This window comes from Bos grunniens, chromosome 25 (assembly GCF_055505025.1).
Source record: "Bos grunniens cultivar Pamir isolate PY7600 chromosome 25, Bosgru_T2T1.0, whole genome shotgun sequence".
Taxonomy (NCBI): Eukaryota; Metazoa; Chordata; class Mammalia; order Artiodactyla; family Bovidae; genus Bos; species Bos grunniens.
Genome location: NC_141189.1, coordinates 8,385,860 through 8,403,750, shown reverse-complemented (window position 1 = coordinate 8,403,750; position 17,891 = coordinate 8,385,860). Strand labels below are relative to the sequence as shown.

At 52.4% G+C, this 17,891-nt stretch overlaps 1 protein-coding gene and 1 long non-coding RNA gene across 4 annotated transcripts; one reads left to right on the top strand and one right to left on the bottom strand.

Annotated features, from left to right (window-relative positions):
• The first annotated feature begins 1,059 nt into the window (after positions 1 to 1,059).
• On the top strand, positions 1,060 to 9,043 carry LOC147344947 (uncharacterized). 3 transcript variants are annotated; one of them, XR_015154398.1, is made up of 3 exons: positions 1,160 to 1,355; positions 5,756 to 5,873; positions 6,760 to 9,043. It is a non-coding gene; the product is annotated as an uncharacterized LOC147344947 (long non-coding RNA). The 3 variants fall into 3 exon arrangements; XR_015154397.1 differs by having other exon boundaries at positions 1,186 to 1,355; positions 5,756 to 6,314; XR_015154396.1 differs by lacking the exon at positions 6,760 to 9,043 and having other exon boundaries at positions 1,060 to 1,355; positions 5,756 to 6,490.
• SSC4D (scavenger receptor cysteine rich family member with 4 domains) lies at positions 7,062 to 17,678 on the bottom strand. The gene is made up of 10 exons (XM_086374420.1): positions 17,493 to 17,678; positions 15,891 to 15,926; positions 15,336 to 15,641; positions 14,326 to 14,403; positions 13,142 to 13,456; positions 10,759 to 10,836; positions 10,112 to 10,186; positions 9,685 to 9,996; positions 8,703 to 8,771; positions 7,062 to 8,073 (listed from the first exon to the last, which is right to left on the bottom strand). Exons 1-10 carry the CDS (start codon positions 17,656 to 17,658, stop codon positions 7,757 to 7,759), a joined length of 1,752 nt encoding a protein of 583 aa, XP_086230546.1. The 5' UTR covers positions 17,659 to 17,678; the 3' UTR covers positions 7,062 to 7,756.
• Between the last annotated feature and the right edge of the window lie 213 nt (positions 17,679 to 17,891).

The window sequence follows — 17,891 nt, the reverse complement described above, 5'->3', positions numbered from 1 at the left end:
GTGGGCAATTTCCTTTAGGATTGACTGGTTTGATCTACCGGCTGTCCAGGGACTCTCAAGTCTCCATGGAGTACTCATTTAGTTTTAGTGTTACACTGCTCGGTCATGTCTGACTCTTTGTGACCCCATGAACTGTACAGTCCACCAGGCTCCTCTGTCCATGGAATTCTCCAGGCAAGAATGCCCTGAAAGCTGCCCCAGACTTAGCACTCTTTTCTTCTCCCATCCAACTCTCACCAGTATTTCATGGAATCATTGGTCTATCTCCTGCCTAGACTGTAAACTCTACAGGAGCAGAGACCTGGTTGGATGCGCTGTTTGTTCCAGTTTGACACAAGGAAGGGCTCAAATATTAATATTTGCTGAGTAGCTGAGTGAGGCTGAGAGGAAGAAAGGCTGCTAGCAGTCTTTGAGAGTAAGATAAGCTTAAGCAGACCAAGACCAAGGGCAGAGGCCAGAGACGTGCAGAGCGGTGGAGGGCGGTGCAGGGGAGGGGGCGGGGTGGGGGTAGGGAGAGACAGGGCCTAGACTATGAATTTGATGAACAAACTGCTGAGATCCAGAGACCACCCTCCCTGCCCCTTGTCTATATCTCAAAGACCCTCAGGACCAACCTTGCACGCCCAGGCCTTTGTCCGGGTGCCCCTAAGCGGCTGGTCGTGAAACTCTCAGCCTAGTACACCTGTCTGCAAGTACCTGGGCCTGCCCCTTCCAAATGCCAGTTTTAATAAAAACTGGCCTTATAATTTTAATAGTCCTCTGCAGGGTAATCCTCCCCTAAAACAAGAATAAAGATCCCAGCCTGGCCCGATTGGGGGCGGGTGGAGTGTCAAACGCTCTTTGTAAACTGAGAATGGCCGCACAGACTAGAAAAGCTCGCCTTCACCCCAGGTTCTTGGGCGCTCTTCCTGACCCTTTTCTCCTGACCCCGCATAGGTGGCACCATGCTTCCACCCCAGTTCCAGGCACACCCCCCTCTCCAGTAGCGGAGCCCAGCACGCTCCCCAAAGCCCCAAGGGGCGCGCCCGGAAAGGGCAGATTCTCAGATAGGAGGGGAGGTGGTGCCTTTGCCTTTGGCTCCGCCCCACCCGCACGCCGCAGCTTGCTGTGATTGGCTATGTCAGTCCAAGCCTCTCCAATCAGAAGGCTACCCCGGAGCCAGAGGTGGGGCTTCGGTTCTCACGCAGGGCGGCTCCTAGTCTCTCTTCTCTTGGGGCGTCCACCCCGCCCTGCCCCTCCGCCATGACTCAGCAGGAAGGCGCGACCCGACTGGGCCGGAAGGGCCGAGCCAAGTCACCCCCTCCAGGTCCACGCCACTGAGCGTGTGGGACTGGGAGGAGGATTTGGGGGCAGAGGTGAGAATCCCTAGACCTGATCCCTGATCTTTGTGACCCAGAAAAACTGATCCTTCTCTGACCCTGCGTTTTTCTTTTGTACAGCAGCGATAAACACGTCCAGGAGAAGTCAGGAGACACGGTTGTACTAGTTAGTAGGAAAAGCATGGAGCTTCTCTGGAGTTTGACAGTTCAGGGAGCGAATCTCACCCTCTTAATTATGTAGCTGTGTGATCCTAGCCAGTCCCTAAATCCTCCTGTGTAAAATCCTAGAAAGATTTTTATCTCCATCTCTTAGGTTGAGACAGTGAGACAATGAATACAATGTATATGAAACCACTTAGTTTCATAGGTGGCTGCAGAATTAAATTAGGAGAACCAGCTTTGATTAGCAAAACAAAAGGGACAGTTTTGGAAAGCTAGTCCTGGAGGCTAGGCAGTAGACAAAATAAACAGTTCTGCCTAAGAAATGGGAAAGAACCCAATCGAAAAATGGGCAAAGGACTTGATAGACATTTCTCCAAAGAAGATACACAAATTGTCAATAACAACAACAACAAAAGACACTTGACATAATTAGTCTTTAGGGAAATACAAACCCAAACCAGGAGATAACACTTCACAGTCACTAGGATGGCTAGAATTTTTTTAAGGGGATGGGGATGACAAGAATTAACAAAAATGTGGAGAATTGGAACCCCTGTGCAGTGCACGTGGGAATGTAAAATGGCCCATCCACAGTGCAAAACAATTTGGTAATCCCTCAAAATGTTAAGCATGTTATTATCATTTGTGCTATTGTTGTTTAGTTGCTAAGTCATGTCTGGCTGTGCAATCCTATGGATTGTAGCCCACCAGGCTCCTCTGTCCATTGTATTTCCCAGGCAAGAATACTGGAGTGGGTTGCCATTTCCTTCTGCAGGGATCTTCCCGACCGAGGGATCAAACCTGGGTCTCCCATATTGCCTGATTGTATGTCTACAAAATGTCTAGAAGCCATCTGGACAGAAAGTGAATTAGCGGCTGCCAGATGCCCCAGGGGTGGGGAGATGGCGAGTGACTGCTAATGGATATGAGGTTTTTTTGGTGGGGTGATGAAATGTACTGGAATTAGATAGTGGTGATGGTTGCACAACCTTGCAAATAGCTAACGGACCACTGAATTGTACACTTTAAAAGGGTGAATGTTATGATATGTGAATTATATCTCAGTAATGCTGTTGTTTAAGAAAAGGCAAAAATGTAGGAGTCAGAGGGCTTGCAAACGTTGGGGTAGGAGACAGGGAGGGTCTCATTTGGGGTAGGCTGTTAGGGCTAGAGTAAAGAAAATCAAAATAAAAATGATGTGGGAATGTGCCTGTGTGTGCAGTGGTGGTGATGGTGGCCCTGTGTGAATATACAAAAGAGCTCTTTAAAAACAGGATATGTAGGGACTTCTTGGTGGTCCAGTGGTTAGGACTCTGAGCTTCCACAGCAGAGAACCTAGGTTCCATCCCTGGTTAGAGAATTTGTATCCCACAGGCTGTGTGGCATGGCCAAAATAATAATAATGGACTTGAGTTTAAAAAAAAAACAGGGTATCTAATTTTTAATTTTCAGTTGTTTGGTTCTTTAATGTTGTTCTTTATATTTATTTTTTTGGCTGTGCTGGGTCTTAGTTTTGGCACACGGGGATCTTCGATCTTCATTGTGGCGTGCTGCATCTTTATTTTTTAACATTTATTTATCTATTTATGGCTGTGTCAGGTCTTAGCTGTGGCACGTGGGATCTTTCGTTGCTGTACGCGGGCTTCTCTCGAGTTGTGGCACTGCATGGGTTCCAGAGCCCACGGGCATGAGGGCTTAGTTCCCCCAAGGTGTGTGGGATCTTAGTTCCCAACTACGGATCAAATCCGAGTCCCTTGCATTGGAAGGTGGAGTCTTAAGCACTGGACCACCAGAGCAGTCCCTCAGCTGCTTGTTGAATGCTTGCCCCCGATCAGTGGCCAAGCGTGCACTGTGCGCAGCCCGGAACAGGTGGAACTTTAGGGGTGAAGGGCTTAGTCAGTGAACAGGTAAAGGGGGAGTCACAAAGGAGGTAAAAGCAGATGCTGCTGCTGCTGCTAAGTCGCTTCAGTCGTTTCCGACTGTGCGACCCCATAGATGGCAGCCCACCAGGCTCCCCCGTCCCTGGGATTCTCCAGGCAAGAACACTGGAGTGGGTTGCCATTTCCTTCTCCAATGCATGAAAGGGAAAAGTGAAAGTGAAGTTGCTCAGTCGTTTTCGACGCTTAGCGATCCCATTAACTGCAGCGTACCAGGCTCTTCCGTCCATGAGATTTTCCAGGCAAGAGTACTGGAGTGGGGTGCCATTGCCTTCTCCAAAAGCAGATGGGAGATTCAGCAATCAGCAAAAGTCAGGGGGACTTAGCAGGACCTAACCTCCATAAGGGGCTTCCCTCATAGCTCAGTTGGTACGATGCAGGAGACTCCAGTTTGATTCCTGGGTTGGGAAGATCTGCTGGAGAAGGAATAGGCTACCCACTCCAGTATTCTTAGGCTTCCCTTGTGGCTCAGCTGGTGAAACAATCTGCCTGCAATGCAAAAGACTTGGGTTCGATCCCCGTGTTGGGAAGATCCCCTGGAGAAGGGAAAGGCTATCCACTCCAGTATTCTGGCCTGGGGAATTCCATGGGCTGTGTAATCCACGGGGTCGCAAAAAGTTGGACACAACTGACTTTCACTCACTTCACTAACCTCCATAAGAATTCCTGAGATTTTTGGTAGGGATCCTTGGTATCCTATTTTAATGGGCCCTTTTAATTAATCTCAAGAGGCAAGGTGCAGTCAGGAAGTTGAAAGATGCGGAAGATGGCCAAGAGGCTCATTGCCCTTAGAATAGAACTCTTCTCTGTGGCCCAGAAAGCCCTGAGCGGTCTGACCCTTACCAGCTTTCCTGACTTGTCTCTTGGCACTTTGCTCCAGTCACAATGCCCTTTTTTCTGGTCCTTCTGCAGGCCAGGCTAAATCCCTAGTGACAGACCTGGAATGGTCTACCCTAAACCTTTTCATGGTCCACAGAAGGCTCATGGCTGGTTCCCACCCAGGCCCAGCTCAAGTCTCACCTCCTCAGAGGCTTTCCCTCACCATCCATTCCCTCCCATAACACCCTGCTTCATGTTCTTCCTAGCACGAATCACTGCTCCAAATCTCTTGGCTGTTGATTTGTTCAGTGGCTTTTCACGGGACTTGCCTTGAAGGTAACCTCTGGGCCCTGCAAACAGAAACGGGTCTAGATCTTTCTGGGGCTCTGCAGCCCCAGAGTCCAGCCCAGTGTGCAGACTAGCACACGGGCGCTCCAGAAATATTTGCTCAGGTCCTCTGTTCACTGGCCAACTATTATTTGAGCACCTGCCGTGTATGAGGTCTCGCACACAAAGTTGAACACAACACCCCCAGCCCCAGGAGGACACAGCCGAGTCAGAGCAGTCCGCTGAGATGCGTGGGTCGGTGCTGTCCCTGGGCAAGTGCATGGTGTGATGGGGGCTCCTAGTCCTGACCGTGGGTGCGGGAGCGGGTACCCGTGAAGGCCTTCTGGAGAAAGGAAAGTTGAGCCATGAGTCTAAATAAGAGTTGACTAAGGGGGAAGGAGGGGAGAGGGTGACGTGTATTCCAGGCAGAGAGAACAGCATGTGCAGAGGCCCGGTGGGAAGAAAGCCCAGACATTAGAGGAACTGAAAGTAGTTCAGCCTGGCGAGATCCTGGCACCAAGTGGTGATGGATGATGTCAAAAACACAAGCAGGGCCAGTCTGTGCAGGAGACTTTGTAGACTGAACTAAGGAGTTGAGCAAATGGCCTTCCCTGGAAGTCCAGTGCTAAGACTCCTTGCCCCCAATGCAGGGGGCACAGGTTCAATCCCTGGTCAGGGAATTAAGATCCTGCATGCCATGTGGTGCAGCTAAGAAATAAAAGAAGCTTAACTTCCAGTCCTGCATCTACTCTGCAAACCTGGATAAATCATTTCCGGTCTCTGAGCCTCAGTTTTCCCTGTCTGTAAAAAGGGATGCTAATACTTCCCTTGAGTTGAGCATCGATGAAAGCACTTTGTTAGATGGGGAAGGGGAGTCCAGGGGTGGGAAGCTGTGATACACCTCAAGACAATGAATGTGGGTGTACCTCAGTCAGTCAGTCAGTTCAGTTGCTCAGTCGTGTCCCACTCTTTGCGACCTCATGGACTGCAACATGCCAGGCTTCCCTGTCCATCACCAACTCCTGGAGCTTGCTCAAACTCATGTCTTATCGAGTCAGTGATGTACCTGGAGAGGTAATAACCGTGGGCTGTGCAAAATGATAGCGTGCTGCGCTCAGGTCTGAGGCTCTTGGTGGCTAGAACTTCCCTGTTTCTCTGCCTGACTCCCTCCATTCTTTGGTGCTCTCACAGGAGGAGATGAGCACACATCCTTCTACTTCACCATCCTGAACCAGAAGCCCCGACTCCCTGAATTCTTCAGCATTGTCATTCCTTTCCCTCCTCCAGCCCTCGTCCCTCCAATGACACAGTAAGTTGCAGGGTGCTCCCTGACAAATGGAGACAAAACCAATACTGCCAAGAGCTGATGGAGTTTGGAGCTTAAGTGTCTGCCTCACTTTTTGGCTGGCAGCCAAGACTTGGGTTTGGAGCCTGTGGGAAGCAGAACAATGCCTTCCCCTCAAAGATGTCCATGTCCTAATCCCTGGAGCTGGTGAAAATGTGACTTTACATGGTTAAAAAGATTGTGCAGATGTGCTTAAATTAAGGACCTTGAGATGGGGAGATTATCTTGGATTATCCAGGTGGGCCTGATATAATCATAAAAGACCTTTAAGGATGGAAGAGGGAGGCGGGAGAGTCAGAAGAAGAGATGAGATGATGGAAGCTGGGGTCGGAGTGATGCGATTGCTGACCAGAAGGAGGTCTTGAGCAAGCATGGAATGCAGGCAGCCTCTAGAAGCTGCTAAAGGTGAGGAAATGGATTCACCTCTGGATCCTCTAGAAAGAATATCGCCCTGCCAACACTCTTGAATTTAGAATTGAATTTAGAAATGAATTTAGAATTGAATTTAGAAATGGGGAAACCCATTTCCAACTCATGACCTCGGGAACTGTAAGATGATAAATTTATGTTGTTTAAAGTCACTAAATTTGTGATAATTTGCTACACAATGAGAGAAAACTCATACAGAGCCTGCAGGCTAATGTGGAAGGCGGGGCTTTTTTGGTCAGACAGTTGCTATTGGCAAGTCATGCACCTTGGGGCTGAGAGAGGCTCTGGCAGGATCCCCTACTTCTCTGTGGCCCTAGGGCTCCAGGTGAGGTACCCCAAGAGCAGCCCTTGGGGAAGCCCCAGTGCTGCTTCCTTTTCCCCATCATTCTTTCTGCCTCCTGTCAATTTTTTTCTCTTCTAGTCATTCCGCTGCCATGACCACCATGTTTCGTGACCTTGAGTAGACCCCGTCGAGGACCCAGATTTCTGTGAACATAAAAGTGAGGATGGCCCAGGGGACCTTCTAGGGGCCTTCTTGGCGGCCTGACACTGTGAGTCAGCGTCTCCAGGATGCGATGGGCCTGCGGAAAGCTCTCTGATGATGCTCTTGACCCGCCCTCCATCCCCCAGAGGGTTTCCTCCAGAGTCCTAACCAGAGTCTTTCCTGCTGCCACAAACAGTGCACTTACGCACCAACATTGACCTTGGTTAAAAGAGGAAAAGGAGGGGAAACAATGCTTTATTGACTTGGCACCTATGAATGGGTGGCTACAGGCCCCCAGGGTTCTTTGCATCTGCAAAATGGAGGCTCTGTCGTGGGGGCAGCAGAAATCAGAGTTGCTGGTTCTAGCTGCAGGGAGGGACCACTGTCACTGCTTTGGCCCCTTCCAGTCCCCTTGTCCAGCCAAGCACCATCTGGCCCTCTTGGAGCAGGCCAGCGCAATGACCCCGGTTCTTCTGCAGCCCTTGGCAGTCTAAGGTCAGAACTGTAGGCCTCTCCTGCCTTCCCTCTTCTTGAGGATTCCAAGATGAGTAGAGGTGGGAAGGAAGGGATATACCCCATTCTGGACCTTCTGGAGGACAGACCAGGAAGGCTGGGTCAGGGTTCCTGTAATGGGACCCCTGCCAAAGAGGACAGTTAGGAGTTATTCACTCCCCACCACTTTCTGTTTGAGCTGAGCAGAAAGTGGGAGCTTTCATTGAACTGGGCCCAGCACAGGTGATGACAGTGAGGTCAGACACTAAGTTGATGGGCTCTGCTTCCCTAGGCAGGACCACACCATTTAGGCAGGCTCTCTCCCAAGCAAGGGGAGGGCAGGCAGAGTGAACTGCTGCTGTCACAGGAGGAGCACTTCCTGGAGGAAGAGGGGCAGGCCACAGTAGGCTCCCAGAAGAGGTGGTCTGCAGAGCAAGCTGGGTCACTCCGGCTGGCACAGGACACTGGCATCCTCGCTGTGGTCACAGTTGTGGGCATCCCAGCGGATGTGAGAGCACAGCAGCAGGGCACTCTCGTCCCCACGGCACTTGACATTGTCCAGGAGAATAGGGCCTCGGCCTGGGCCAAAGTGGGCCTCACCAGGGGCTTCCAGGGCCTGGCCACAGCCCAGCTGGCGACACAAGACGCCAGCTGCCCGCAGGTCCCAAGCATCATCACAGACAGTGCCCCACCGCTGCCCTAGGAAGAGCTCCACACGCCCCTCACATCGGTGGGCTCCGTTGGCCAGACGTAGGTGTCCTGTGGGGGGACAATGCCTGGGGCTGGAAGGGGCCGGCCCAGGCCAGGCCACTCCCAAGCTAGGCCAGGGGAGGGGTAGTTAAGAGGAGACAAAGGGTGGTGGTTTGGGACACCTCACTGCCCTGGGAGCCACTGGACAAGGGCAGACAAATGAGATAAAATAAGATGGGCATCAGGGAAGTGTGTACAAGCCCTTGTGGGGTGTTCTGTGCATGCTGCGAGCTCCATGCCTGCTCTCTCCTTAGTTGGCTGTTTACAATCCTAATACCTCAGCCCTACAGCTGTTGTCAAATGAGATTGTGTCCCCGAAGGTCATCACCATTTCCCCTCCCCTCTGGACTCCCCAAATTAAAGCCTGAATTCTTTCATTGATTTCCTCAGGACAGGAACCCCGTCCCTTTATTTTGGTCTCAAGTCTAGAAATCTCTCAATTGCTCTACCTTAAAACCCCCCTCCCTCCTTCCAGACATCATACCTCTATTGATGAGGCCTGAGACTAACAGGAAAGGACAAGAGTTCTAGGATCTGGTGCAAATCTGCTGTGTAACCTGGGGCTGTGACTTCCCTCCAGATCTGGTCCCTCCTACTCTGATGCCTCCACCTCACTCTTAGGGACTGTGAACACCTACCGTCCCTGGGCCGAGGAGTGGGTACCCGGGTGGTCTCAGCACCCTCCTGCTGGACTAGCTCCTCTGGACCTGGTTCAGCAAGGACAGAGAAAGAGGTGGCTGTGATACTAGGGAACCAGTCCCTTGAGACCAGGTCACCTCTTACCCTCCAAGGGAAGCCTGATCTAGGATCAGAAAGGGCTTCATAGGCCCCCACTCCTTGGAACAGAAACGGGGTTTGTGTTTCTCTCACTCTGGGCCCAAAGCAGAGCCCTCTGTGGCCAAAGCTACCACCAGGGCACCAGACAAGGGCGAAAATATCAATTCCCACATCCGTCAATAAAGAGACGCATTTTTAAATGTGTCGGACTCTGCAACTATCCCTTTTCCAGTGACTTCCCAAGGGACAAACGTATGCTCCCCGAAAGCTGATCAACTTTCGTTGCTAACTAGAGCTTTTCGGATCCTTGACGCAGCACAGCAAAAGCTCCCGGACTACGCCCTTGACTGACTCTCCCACTCTGAGCTCCGGCACTTCGGACTCTGCTCGGGCCCCGCCCCGCACTGCCGCAGAGGGCGCTCCCTTCCCGGCCCCGCCCATGCCGCGCAGCCGCAGAGAGAGTGGGCTCCACCCGATGGTGGGCTCCACCTCTTACTGCGGAGCGTGAGCACTCTCCCGCCGCGCTCACGCTGCAGTGCCGCGGTGAGCGCTCACGCGCGACCCCGCCCATTTCCCAACGAACCCCGCCCTGCCCGCGCCGCAGAGCTTGCCTCTGCGAGGCTCCGCCCACCCCCAGAGCCTGCCTCCGTGAGGCCCCGCCCATTCCTCAGAGCCTGTTCGTCCCGCCGGCACCACGGCACGGGCCAGCGCGCGGCCCCGCCTACTTCACAGCAGACCCCGCCAATGCCTAAGTAAGCGCCTGCGCGGGGCCCCGCCCACTTCCCAGAAGGCGTTCAGCCTCGCCTGTGCCGCAGTGCATATGTGGTCCTGCTGCGGCCTCACCTGAGCAGATCGCGCCCGCATCCTCGTGGTGCCCGCAGTTGTGCTGGCCCCAGCCCAGGTGGAAGCAGTCGCTGAGGCGGGCCTCCGTGCCGGCGCAACCCACGTTGTCCAGCAGCACGGGGCCGCGGCCGTAGCCGAAGTGGCCAAGGCCCGTGGCGCCCAGCGCCGGCCCGCAGCCCGCCTCGCGGCAGGCCACGCGCGCGTCCGCGAAGTCCCAGTCGTCATCGCACACGGTGCCCCAGCCCCCGGCGTACAGCACCTCTACGCGACCGCGGCACGGGCCTGGGCCACCTACCAGCCGCAGCCGCCCGCCTGCAGGGTGCACAGGCCCGCGGCCAGAGGGGCTGGGCTGGGGCCGCCCGCTCCCTGGCAGAGCCCTGGCCCCACCCTCTCCCACCCGCAACGGAACCCCTGCCCTGCCACTTACTTTTCTTCCCTGCCGCCCAGGCGGCAGTGGTGAGCCGTGCGGGCTCCCTGGAAGGCAGGGCACCAACTCCTGTAGCTGCAGAGACAAGGCATCTAGAGCGTTTGAATGGGACAAAGGGGACTTCTGGCCTGCAGCATGGCACACGGCGCACCTACGGAGATGTCCGACCTCTACCACGCCTTCACCCTACTCAGCCTCAATTCTAGAGTTACCATGTTGTCTGCTGTGGTGGGGTCCTCAGGAAACTTGAAGGAAATGAATCAAATCCTACTTCCAGACTTCAGTGCCAACGATAGTTCCAGCCCTCATTCCAAAAGTACTTCTGTCCTTCATTCAACGTGTATCTCAATTTTCACAAGTCTCCTCGATTTCCAATCTCAGCACCCCATTCCACCCGGCCCCTGCCAAATTTTATTTCAGAGCTTCTAAGAAGTGCCTCCTCCCACCCTGCTGAACTTTTCAGAGCTCCGGATTTCATTCTTGCTCCATCTGCTCATCCGTTCTCTCACTCACGTCTTTACCATCTGGTTCAAAAGCCCTGGCCTGCTAGCCCAGGCCCCCTCCCCATGGATCCAGACAGTCTTCCCAATTTCCAGTCCTACCCACCTCATCCCTACCATTCCAGCCTGGAGGGCAGGGCTCCTTACCCTCTGGCTCTGTGTGCCAGGCCCAGTCCACTCTTGTGGCTGACGGTGGCAGTGCTGTGAGAGTCGAGTGGCCCAGGACTAGAGTAGGAGAGAAGGGAGTGGGGTCAGAGGCCAAGGTTCTGGTTCCTGGAGAGAATGAGAGGGTTTCCCTGGAGAAGACAAACAGATTTTACTTCCAGAGCTGGAGGCTCAGCCTCAGCTGGGGTCCAAGGAAGTCTGCCCCGCTTTGCCAATTCTGGTCATTTATTTGTGCTGCCTAGGCGTACACTCTATAGTTTATACAACACTTTCACAAGCATGTTTTCATTTCTTTCCAGGGTTCTCAGAAGCCCAATGTATGTTCAAGTTGGGGAGATAAAGAAGGTCTTGCCCACCAGGGAGGGCCATGCACAGTCCTGAGGGGCTTGCAGAACAAAACTCACTATCCCCGTCTTACAGATAAATAAGATTAGAAGGGGCAAGGGGCATGCTCAAGATTATGCAGAAAGGTTAGCTGAGGCTTTGCCAGGGCTCACTGTGCCTCATTGGGCCTCAGCTTTCCCATCTGTAAATCGGGATTGATGGCTCCTGGTTTGCCGTGAGGCATGGTCAAGCACTTAATATCTGGCAGAGTGGAATCCATCTGTAAAGTGCCATTAACAGCCCTATTATTTCTATTTGTTCAGAAAACCTTTCACTGCGGAAGAAGGACCAGGTGAGGGGAAATACTATCATAAGAGAATCAGGATTGAAGAGAGAGGGAATTCAGGGGACATACCTGAGTTTCAGTGAAAGAATTCTGGAGTATCTCTGGAGCTATCTTAAAGTACTATTACTTTACTCCGAAGTATTTCACAAAGAGTGCTTAGTAATCAACAAGTGTAATCAACAAGAACCTACCGTATAGCACTCAACATACTGTAATAATAACATATATGGGAAAAGAATCAAGAAAAATCCATGTATATACATGTATATATGTATAAGTATAGTTTAAGGGTTCAAAGAGTCAGACATGACTGAGCACGCACACACATATGTATAACTAAATCAGTGTGCTCTACACTGAAAAGAATTACAACATTGTAAATAGACTACATTCCAATATAAAATAAAAATTAAAAAGAAAATGCCAACAATTAAAAAAAAAAAAAAAGAGTACTTAGTGCCAGAAACTCAGCAGTGGCCACAGGACTGGAAAAGGTCAGTTTTCATTCCAATCCCAAAGAAAGGCAATGCCAAAGAATGCTCAAACTACCGCACAATTGTACTCATCTTACACACTAGTAAAGTAATGCTCAAAATTCTCCAAGTCAGGCTTTAACAGTCTGTGAACCGTGAACTTCCAGATGTTCAAGCTAGTTTTAGAAAAGGCAGAGGAACCAGAGATCAAATTGCCAACATCCGCTGGATTATTGAAAAAGCAAGAGAGTTCCAGAAAAACATCTATTTCTGCTTTATTGACTATGCCAAAGCCTTTGACTGTGTGGATCACAATAAACTGGAAAATTCTGAAAATTCTGAAAGAGATGGGAATACCAGACCACCTGACCTGCCTCTTGAGAAATCTGTATGCATGTCAGGAAGCAACAGTTAGAAATGGACGTGGAACAACAGACTGGTTCCAAATAGGAAAATAGGAAGGCTGTATATTGTCACTGTGCTTACTTAACTGATGCAAAGAGCCGACTCATTTGAAAAGGCCCTGATGCTAGGAAAACTTGAAGGCAGGAGAAGGGGATGACAGGATGAGATGGCTGGATGGCATCACTGACTCGATGGACATGAGTTTGAGTAAACTCCGGGAGTTGGTGAAGGACAGGGAAGCCTGGCGTGCTGCAGTCCACGGGGTCGCAAAGAGTCGGACACGACTGAGTGACTGAACTGAACTGAGTGCCAGAAAATTCTGGAGACATGTTTGGAGTACTGTTAGACAACTCTGGAGTATTGGTGGGGTGAAGTCACTCAATCGTGTTCGACTCTCTGAGACCCCATGGACTGCAGCCCACCAGGCTCCTCCATCCATGGAATTTTCTAGGCAACTGGAGTGGGTTGCCATTTCCTTCTCCAGTGGATCTTCCCAACCCAGGGATCAAGCCCCGGGTCTCGCGCATGGCGGGAAGACGCTTTACCGTCTGAGCCACCAGGGAATCTCAATTGGTGGGGTAATACTGCAGTATTACATAGTCGTGGAGTCTACTAGAATTTTATGAGGCACTTCTAGAGTCGTACTGAGAAACAAAAACTAATTTGGGGGCCTTTTTGAAAGAGCTCAGGGAAACATCAAGCCACTCAACATCCCGATCCCCTCCGAGGTCCCTCTTCCGGTCTCCTGCTTCAGAATACGGCCCCGCCCCGCGCACCGCCCCGCGCCGCCCCGCCGGCCCCGCCTCCAACCCCGCACCTGCGCAGAGCGCGCCGGCGTCCTCGTGGTGCCCGCAGTTGTGCACGCCCCAGCCCAGACTCAGGCAGGCTGCTAGACGGGGCTCGCCGCCTTCACAGTGCACGTTGTCCAGCAAGATGTGCCCCGTGCCGTAGCCGAAGAAGGCGTTGGTAGTGGCTGCCAGGGCCGCCCCGCAGCCCAGCTGGCGGCACACCACGGCTGCGTCCGGCAGCCCCCAGTCGTCGTCACACACGGTGCCCCACAGGCCACCGTGCAGGATCTCCACTCGGCCCTGGCACGGGCCTGCGCCCCCCACCAGGCGCACGCTGCCCTCACCTGGTGATGGGGGCGGGAACCAGGAGCATCTCCCCCAAGGGCTTTGCTGCCCATCCCAATCTAGTGGTCTTCCTATTGCCCCAGGCCCTCTGCATACCCACAATACATGGTGTCCCAGGACCTAACACCCAGGAAGACCTGCTCACCTACTTACCCCAAAGCACTGCCTCCTCACAGTCTAGATTAGGGGCGCTTTTGGGGATCTGAGGATAGAATCCTATAACTCTGTCACTTTCAGCCTGCCCTTGTCCACGCTCTCCTAAACCGTATAGAATGTGCTGATTCCTTACTTCACAAACAACTCTGCCTCCAGGAAGCCCTCTCTAATCTCTGATGAGTGGGATCCTCTTCCTCCTCTGGACTCCCTTGCCTTTTTATCTGTCCTTTAAGAGAATTTTTCATTTTTCATTTTCTTGCTCTAAGATGATTATCAGCATTTCTATATATAGTATATCTCATTCTCCCATTGGATTAGGTTTCAGCCCCCACCTCTTTTGGAGAAGGAAATGAGAATCCACTCCAGTATTCTTGCCTAGAGAATGCCATGAACAGAGAAGCCTGGAAGGCTACAGTCCATGGGGCCACAAAGAGTTGGACACGACTGAATGACTAACACTAGCCCACCTCTTTTATTTTCTCCAACCTTATGCTACTATTTCTATCATCTCACTAGAATGAATCCTCTTTCCTTATCCAGATAGTGAGCAGCCTGCGGGGTGGGGGTGCAGGGGACAGAGCAGGGGTGAGGGAATGACCAAATTCACCCATCAGTAATCCCTCTCTTCCCACTGCCTAGGATAGGATTTGGGAGATTCCTCTTGGATCCCTCTCCTAAGACCCAGGTGGTCCCCCACATTGCCTTTGCTTACCTTTTCCATTCTGGGGCGTTGTAGGGGGTTCCCTGCTGGTTAACACTCTCCTTGTTGGGGGCTGCGTGGGCAAGAATTCTGGGAAAGAAGCAGGGTGGAAGAGAGGAAGATGTGGATATTTCTGTTCTCCATCCTCACACACACAGATATGTGAGGGGCAGTGTATGGACCCCTAAGTTTCCTGATCTCGGTTTCTGGCCACACAAAGGGTCAAAGCTGGGGACTCTGGGTAAGAGAGGAGAAAGGGCCGCCTGAGTCCTGAAAGCAGTAGCTTTAGAGGAGTTTGCTTTAGAGAATTTCTTCCAGTTCTTGGTTTCCTTAGTTTTTAAAGCAGCATCACATCACCTGAGAATTTGTTGGAAATGCAACGTGCAAATTCTCAGGCTCCATCCCAGGTCTGCAGAATCAGAAATTCTGGGATGGGGCTACCATCAGTGTGTGTGTGTGTGTGTGTGTGTGTGTGTGTGTGTGTGTTTTTCCTGTGCCATGCAGCATGTGGGGGTCTTAGTTCCCTGACCATGGGTTGAGCCTGTGCCTCCTGCAATTGGAGTGCAGTCTTAACCACTGGACCGCCAGGGAAGTCCCACCATCTGGGTTTTATAATGAGCCCTCCAGCTGATTTTCTTAAAAAACAGAACTACTGCTTTCAAGGTAAAAGCCTCCCAGAGATTTGTTGCAGGTCTATGCCAAGTGGGCCTTAAACCACCAGACCCCAATGGTCTGGATATAAAACTGGGAAGGGAGCTCTCTGTTGGGATAATCGAAGCCCTCTGTGGAAGCAGTATTGCTGGTTTTCAGCAGAGGTCATACCATGAGCCGGAGCATGGCAGGGCCCAGGCTCCTGCCTGCCAGGCTGGGGGTCTTCCCCAGGACTATGTACACACTGCAGCTGCTGGCTTGGTCTTCACTGGAACATTCTTACCTCTGGGAAGTCCCTTCACGTGTCTAGCCCACAGCCCTGCTGCCCGGCAGTCTGTCTGCGCTTCCGGGTCACAGGCTGTCCCACTCACCGTCACACAGGACCGCCACGTCCTCATAGTGGAAGCAGTTGTGCACGCCCCAGCCTCGGCTGCCGCACTCGCTCAGGGCGGCTTCCTGCCCGCGGCACTCCACGTTGTCCAGCAGGATGGGGCCTCGGCCCTGGCCGAAGGCGAGGGGCCGGGGCACGGGCAGCGCCAGGCCGCAGCCCAGCTGACGACACACCACATTGGCGTCCACCACGTCCCAGTCGTCGTCACAGACGCTGCCCCAGGAGCCCCCGTGTAGGACCTCCAGGCGGCCCCGGCAGCGGCTCGGGCCCCCCACCAGCCTGAGTTCTGTGGAGAGAAGTGACCTGGCACGGGGTGGTGGTGGGGGTCACTGGGCCCTACCTAGAGGATGCCCACCTTGCCACGAAGCTGTGGGGACCTTGGGATCAGTCCCTCCTGGGCCTTATTTTGCCCTTTCTGTAAAATGGGGACACTGGAGCTGTCCCTTTGCATCTTGAGTAACAGAGGTCTTCTGAGCACCTGAGTGCTTTGGGAGCAAGAGTTGGGGGAGTGTGGGGGAGAGGCAGGGGCACCTACCTGGAAAGGGCAGTGAGGTGGGCTGTAGGGCACCAGCTGGAACAGAGTGAGGAAGAGCATTGGCCCCTCAGCCCCCTCCCTTGGCCCCAGGAACACAGCCTCCCCTCCAAGCCTCCCCTCAAGTCTTCACCATCACCCTCTTCCTCGTCACCACCCCTGCTTCCAAAGCCCCTGACTGCCCCAGTTGGCCTCTTGGCTTCATCCCTCACCGGTTGGTCCATGGGCCGCCCCAGAGAGATCTGCCTGAGACCCAGACAGGCTGATCCCATTCCACTGCTGAATTCCTCAAAGCTTCCCCATTTCCTGCAGAAGTCCTGGACCCTGAACTTTCTCTGCAAAGCCTTCTAGGATCTTCTGAGTAGCCTCACCTTCCTTGTTAATCTTGCATCAGTCTGGTCACCAGGTCTGTAATCTTGCTGTCTCCTCTGCTCCCCCTGCTCATTACAGCCCTGCAGATGGAGCCCCCTCCTATGGGAAGCCTTCCTGGAGCTCTCAGCTAAAAGGGCTGTCTTTCTCCTCTAAATCTCTGGATGCCATATACATACCCCTTTCCAGGCCTTCTGCCCAGTGACGTGGCCAGGTCTGTGTCATCTTGGTTTTCCCCAGAGCTCCCTGCCCAGAGTCTGTTACTCCTCAGCTTTGCCTTAAGGGTGTAAATTAACTTTGGGTTTCATTCTGGTTTCCCACTAAAGAGTTTACCTATGTAAGTCTTTCTGTTTCCTTTGGGTTTCTTTTTTTTTTTTGGTTCTGGTTTTTTGGTCATGCTTTGTGGCATGTGGGGTCTTAGTTCCCTGACCAGGGATAGAACCCACACCACTTGCATTGGAGGCACAGAGTCTTAACCACTGGGCCACCAGGGAAGTCCCTATCAGTCCTTCTGCTTCTGTATATGTCAGCACTGTGCTCATTGCTTTATGTGGCCTGGCTCACTTAATCATTAGGACAACTTATGAGGCAGCTTAGATTTTGCAGAAGGGAAAACTTCAGGTTTAGTGAGGTCAGGCCACTTGCTCAAGGCCACAAAGCAAATAAAGGGTGGAGCAGAAATTCTAACCCAGATAGCCACACTCCTCTTCACCAAACAATTCTGAGCACGTGGCCTAAGAAGGAAACTGGCCTGGCATGAGAAGTTAATACCCCATAGTACCCTTCATTTGTGCACAGGCTTGTCAGACACAGCCCCATACCTTACCTTACAACCTCTGAGGCATGTACTAGTGAACCCATTTTACAGATGAAGAAACTGAGAGTCAGTTTCTTTTTTCCTAAGTTAGGTTAGTTCCTAGGTTGTTTGATTCCATCTGTTCTACCAGCTGGTTTTCCAACAGCCGTTGGTGAGTCCATGCCCTTTCGCTCCTTCCCTATTTCCAGTATCCTCACTGCCTAGACTCTGTGTGCATCGAGCTCTAGCCTTTAACACTGAGCCTTCCACTCCCCCAACTCAGACCTTAGCTTTCATCAACCTGGGGCAAATGGCAGAGCTGGAAAGAATGTTGGAAAACACCTCGTTTACAGGCCATGTCCCACCATAATTTTACAACTGGGAAAGCTGAGAGTCAGAAAAGGGAAGGGGAAGGGTCAGGGGAGTTGGGAGGCACTCACCCAGTGGCAATAGGAGGAGGAAGGACAAGGCTGGGGGGAGAGGGGGAGGGGCAGTGCTCCTGTCTCCAGACCCCCGTCCTCTGCTCCTCTCATCAGGCTGGGGACCAGTGTGCATCTCTGCTTCCTTGTGTGTCCAGCCAATGGGTGGTCTTTCCAGTGGTCCCATCAAGGTGCAGTGAGAAGTCACAGCTGGAACATCTGGAATTAAATGTTCCAGGTCTCTTCTTCCAGCTGGAAGGGCCCAGGGAGAGCTTTGTGGTGGAGGGGGGCTGGGGGGATAGATGGACATTTACTGTTGCCTTAATTTTTTCCTGTTGCAGTGCATTCTGTTTATGACAAAGGATCCTGGCTTTCCATTGATCTGGAACAATATCAGGTTTCCCTTGAAAGTTAATTAAA

Bases quoted from the DNA above. Each gene is read 5' to 3' on its own strand.
- SSC4D (XM_086374420.1), bottom strand. From the start codon at position 17,658: ATGGGACCACTGGAAAGACCACCCATTGGCTGGACACACAAGGAAGCA. The intron at 14,404-15,335 runs GTGAGTGGGACA...CTTCTTTCCCAG, and splicing joins CGTGGCGGTCCTGTGTGACG to AATTCTTGCCCACGCAGCCC. The intron at 9,997-10,111 runs GTAAGTGGCAGG...TGCACCCTGCAG, and splicing joins CTGGGCGGCAGGGAAGAAAA to GCGGGCGGCTGCGGCTGGTA.